This window comes from Aplysia californica, unplaced genomic scaffold, assembly GCF_000002075.1.
Source record: "Aplysia californica isolate F4 #8 unplaced genomic scaffold, AplCal3.0 scaffold00015, whole genome shotgun sequence".
In the NCBI taxonomy this organism is placed as follows: Eukaryota; Metazoa; Mollusca; class Gastropoda; order Aplysiida; family Aplysiidae; genus Aplysia; species Aplysia californica.
Window position 1 is genome coordinate 2,298,090 of NW_004797285.1, and position 5,409 is coordinate 2,303,498.

At 40.6% G+C, this 5,409-nt stretch overlaps 1 protein-coding gene across 1 annotated transcript in view; it reads left to right on the forward strand.

Moving 5' to 3' along the window:
- Positions 1 to 4,558, forward strand: part of LOC118478069 (protein jagged-1b-like) — a 5,073-nt gene extending 515 nt beyond the window's left edge. Inside the window, exons 2-3 of the mRNA XM_035971016.1 lie at positions 2,166 to 2,288; positions 4,383 to 4,558. Of these exons, the coding sequence (XP_035826909.1) occupies positions 2,166 to 2,288; positions 4,383 to 4,558 (299 nt within the window). The remainder of the gene's footprint in view (positions 1 to 2,165; positions 2,289 to 4,382) is intronic.
- Positions 4,559 to 5,409: the final 851 nt, after the last annotated feature.

Below are 5,409 nucleotides of genomic sequence, written 5' to 3' on the forward strand. Positions count from 1 at the left end.
CGTGTGTGTGTGTGTATGTGTATTATGTGTGTGTGTATTTGTGTGTGTGTGTGTGTGAGTGTGTATTGAGTGTCTGTTTTGTCTGAGAGGAAGTGGGTGCCCGCATGTCTTTGCGTGTATTGGCTGTGTTGTTTGACTCTGTTTGGTTCGTCAAAATAAAGACGTATAGTGTGATGCTATGGCTTTATTTTTGTCATAAAGAAATTATAATTGATGTTCTTGTCAGGCTTTCATCGATAGTGATGTATATCATGTTCAAACAGATTGTCATGGCATCACTCCAAGCGGTCTACATGTACAGGGTGATCCCAAAAAAATCGTAAAACTTTTTTTTTAAAAATATTTTCCACCACACTGAAGTTTTTCACTTCAAATCTGTACCCAACACTTGGAAGTCAAAAGAAATTTTTCAGATATTCGTTTTAGAAAAATCCACAAAATAGTTTTACTCTACACAGCGCGTAAAAAACAACCTATTTTCAGCTATGTCCCCATGTTTGTAGCATGACACACTAATTTGCATTAGGCCTACCACTAAAAATCCCTACGATTGGGCCATATATTTGCATTTTACAGTAGTCTAAAAAGCCAAAAGAAGTTTGCAGTTAGTTTGTCTCACGTTTCCTTTGCCTGCTGCAATCATGGTTAAGATTGGTAAAGATCAGAGAGCTTTTCTGTTTTGAACATTCCCTCACCACCAACTCATTTCGTAAGTTTCGCACACGGTACGGAAATAATGTAAAAGTGTCCTTAAGGCCTTCTTTGATGTCAAGGGTGGAAACGGTCCATCAGTTAGTACCTGTAGAGAATCAGAACTAAGAATTCCCAGACAAACGACCACTTCAGGTCAAACACACACCGTTTGCACCCCTTTGGACGTCACCAGGGTGCACAATTCGGTATATTATGAGCCCCATGACTCTGTGCGTAGACGATGTCTGCAGCAATGACTTTCCTACATCTCAACTGTCCGCATTCTCAAGGCAGATCTTCATCTACGACTCTACCATTTTCCCGTTCCCGAAGCTATCAGAGGATAGCAATGAGTTCAGAATTCCTCGATCGTATTGAAAAGCGTGAACATTTCCTCTATTACATTTGGTTCCTTGACAAAGCCCATATTCACCTTTCAGGTTATAACAACTCCACAAATACTGCCTATTTTTGCAACCTCACCCTCTCCCCCTAGTGTCTCTAGAAACAACTCGATACTGAAAGATGTACAGTGTATTTGGATTTGAGTACTCATGGTTAAGTGGATCCTTGTGTTTGGCCAGCATTGAACATTACAAACGACGCGTTAAAATGTGTCGCATCCAAAGGATGACATAATATTATACATCATTACGACTTGGAATTCCAGAATTTAAGAAAAATATTTAGCTCTATAGGAACAAAGAAATATTGTTTAAAGGATACAGGGATGGTAAGATTAAAAATAAAAGGAAAGGAAAAGTCAAACCAATCATTTCATGATTTTCGTTACAAGATATTCTAAATTGGTGTATTTTGCATTTAAAAGTGGTTTTTATAAAAGCCATTTCCTTTTTAAAAAATAATATTCTTCTTTGTTAATTTTATCAAACAAATTCCTTTTAAATGAATTATATCTATTCCAAATTACATCACTCAAGTACACATTTTGTGCGAGATACTTAGAAAAAAGGTTGTGCAGTTGTTGTTGTTGTTTTTTGGATCACCCTGTGCTATAAATTATGTATAGTTTCTAAGTTAGTTTCCGGTGGTGTTTCTGTTCTGAAAGTCTCATATTTCCGCTGGGCTCTGTGACCAATTATAAAAATATTATTGCTTCCGATATGCTTCATTTCCTCAAACCATAAACTTGAATTATAATATCCTAGATCAGGCACTGTCATGGGGGCCGTTCTTTAATCTATAAAAACGTTCAGCAACGATGATCACCAGGGGCGCGCAAATGATGGGCAAAATACCAGTATCGCTATAGATGAGTGCTTGTGCAACCTCTTCCTCCTTGCCTTTCCTTTGGTTCCTAATAGAATCAAATGATGCGCCCCACGGTGAGGCGGTTTCACGCCAGAGTGCACTTTCTTGGATTGTTACAATAATATAGCGACAAAAACAAACACTTCGTTCTAAGTTGTAGTTATCGCGTATTGTAAGCCTTCACTGGCATCTGTTTGTAGGATGGGGCTCTGACGACTGTCTCACCAACCTGGACGACTGTAACGGTCATCGGTGTCATGACGGGGCCACCTGTATGGACCACATCGGCTACTACACCTGCAAGTGCCCGCCTGGGAGAACTGGTCAGTAGCTATGCAGATGTACTGTGTCATTTAGGTTACGTTTTATTTATATGTATATATATAGAGAGAGAGAGAAAGATATATATATATATATATATATATATATATATATATATATATATATATATATATATATATATATATATATATATATATAAATATATTTCCAAGAAAGCAAAAACGGACAGACGTAGAGTTGTCCCAGCACGTAAAACATGTATATTTATGCCCTGTCCTGTGTGTATGCGTGAGTGCACCTAACCTTTGTAACACCCGCTGTCATTGAAAATGAATTTCTCCCTGTGAGATGAATAAAGATTGTCATTGTCATTGTCATTACGTAAAGATACATAATGTATTTAACCCTCCTACGGATGTGTGCTATGTCATCCAGGTTACAAATAGATTTATACTGTTTTTACATCCCATGTTTAGCGTTGTCTTTTAATACATATGTAACACTATTTACTTCTATGAAAATATATATTTGCTGCAAGTATGCTCTCCGGCTCAAAAACTGGAGAGGGGGGGGGGGGGCTCTCCTGGCCTAGAGGTTAATGTGTTGGCCTCTCATTCAAAGGTCCCGGGTGTTCGAATCCGGCTAGCGACCAAAAAATTGTCTTCTCTAAAAGACCCTCCTTCTGCGCCCTGAAAAAAGAGCGGGAGGCCCGTTCATTTCCACTTTCTGCCCCCACCCCCTCACCTCCTTTGCCCCTTCCTCTGGGCTCCTGGCGCTTTCTGCAGCCTTTCTACTGCTACTCCTTGGCTCCTCCTTACTGCTGTCTTCCTGCCACACCCCTGATCTTCTGGTAGGAAAGATCTACACCTACCCTTCTCGGACAAGGGCGAAAAATCTCGGAGGGCCCGTGAGCAAGTTGCGCACGTTAAAGATCCCTTGGTGGTCTAAAATCGATAAGAGTAGGCTTCGGCGCCACCCGGGCAAAATTCGAAATTTCCTACCAACTGAAAATATAAGGTGTGTCCCACGCGCTCATATGACCTTAATATGCAGTTGTGAGCGCCGAAAAACACATTACAAAAACAAACAAACAAACAAAAACTGGAGGTGAGTCCAACAGAACGTGAACCTTTGGGGTTTCAAATATTTCTTTATAGTTGAGAAGTTGTGTTTCACTCTGGTCTCTCGGGATCAAATAAAGACACAAAAAAACATTTCTTCAATCGGATAGCATGAGTCTCCCCGATCAACCCTCCCCCCCCTCCCCCTAAAAAACCGGCTCAGATTACAGTTGTAAACTCAGAAAAATGCAAAAGCCATGTCCCTCTTCTGGACATATATTATGTACCGTAATAGACATTCCCCTTCCGTTCTCACGCTCTCTATGGAGATCTTTAGAATTTCCCCTCTTTCTCAGCATTTCCACAAACCATCGTTATGAACACAAATGAGGTCACTATGGGTAACTTTTAACGACATGACTTCATCTTTAAGGTATTTTGATAAACTTCCCCAGCGTCAGCGTCTGTGTCGTTACGGTCAGGCGCTTCGCTGCTGCACGCAGGGGATCCGAGGTCGATTCCCGTGACGGGGGAGGGGGAGAGAGAGAGAGAGAGAGAGAGAGAGAGAGAGAGAGAGAGAGAGAGAGAGAGAGAGGTGGGGGGGGGGGGGGGGGGGGGGGGTATCGATCATCTCAGTTTGTCTGCTTAAACATTGTATCTCCCTTTATCCAGGCTGTTTCTGACAGGCAGGGCTATCGCGATCTACCTCTTAAATCATCTAAATTATGTCAATGGAGGCATAAGACTTTCACAACAACAACAAAAAAAGAAAATCTGTACTCATGCCGACCGTCTTTTCTACGTCAACCTGTCACTACCTTAAAATTACAATGTTTTATCTGCTCAGTACTTAGTTTTGAGAAATTTGACGTCAAAAACGTTGTTTCACAACATGTCAAGTTTTTTAGAACGTAATTCTTTGAATATCTTGATAACTACTCCGAATAATTTTACGATTTTGATAGAGCATATGGAATTAGTTTCTGACCCTATGATCTTAGTAACTCAAAACAGTCAAAAATGCCAGGTTGAACTTTGTAATTCTAAAGTAGCGATGTCATTATGTCCCCACAGGCGTGTACTGTGACGGTGAGATCAACGAATGTGCCAGCTCACCATGTCATAATGGTGGCACGTGTGTTGATGAAAGCAACGGCTTTACTTGTGAGTGTCCTGAGGGCTGGGCTGGCCTGCTCTGTGAGATCAAGATCGTGCCGTGTAAAGTGGATAACTGCGTGCACGTGAGTTAACTATTATCTTCCATGGCTTGCTGTGGCGCGTAATGAAAGTTGTTTCCTTTTCAAAACAGAAAGATCTCCTATTTTTCTTTAGCAGATGAAAGTTTCGTTGTGTCGCTCGTTTTCAGTAAGAATGAACTTTTTCACTTTTCCCCCCTTTTTTTGAAAAGGGAAAGGGGGGGGGGGCAGCCCAGTCTGTAAAGAGACGTGGTACAGTGAAAATTATTCTCTGATGCTCTGTCAATATGTCTATATTAACGGTGGGTGTGTGCCGTGCCCTACGACTATGCATTATGCTGTGCTTGTTCACGCAAATTGATACAATGAATTTGCCGAAATCTAAACAGCTATAGAAAACGGCAAGTCTTATTCCCCCCGACTAAAGGAATAAATAGACATAATTTGAAAACAAACAGGGATGAAAAAAAGACTGATGGATATGGTCAGATTAATAATGATACCATGTGGAGCTCACCATTTTTCACATTGCAATAGGTCAAACAGACAGGAAAAATTATTCACCACCTCGCCCCCATAAAACCCAGGACATTTTTAAGTTTCACGGTTTCACTGATACATGTATTATTGTACGAGACAGATTTATGGCACATATACATACAGGAAGGTTTTTTTTTTGAGGCAGCTACTCTGAATTCAAAGTTTTTACATATTACCGAGCAAAATTTAATTGCAATGAGACATAATATTATTATTATTCATTTTTTTTAAAACTCCTTCGGGATACAAAACGGAGTCAGCCAGGCCGTAGTCCAGCATGTCAACATCAGGGTTATAACCGTGCCTTGCTGCTTATTCAAACCCAAACACCTATTCAATCTGAGCCGGACTTCCCCAGGGCTACT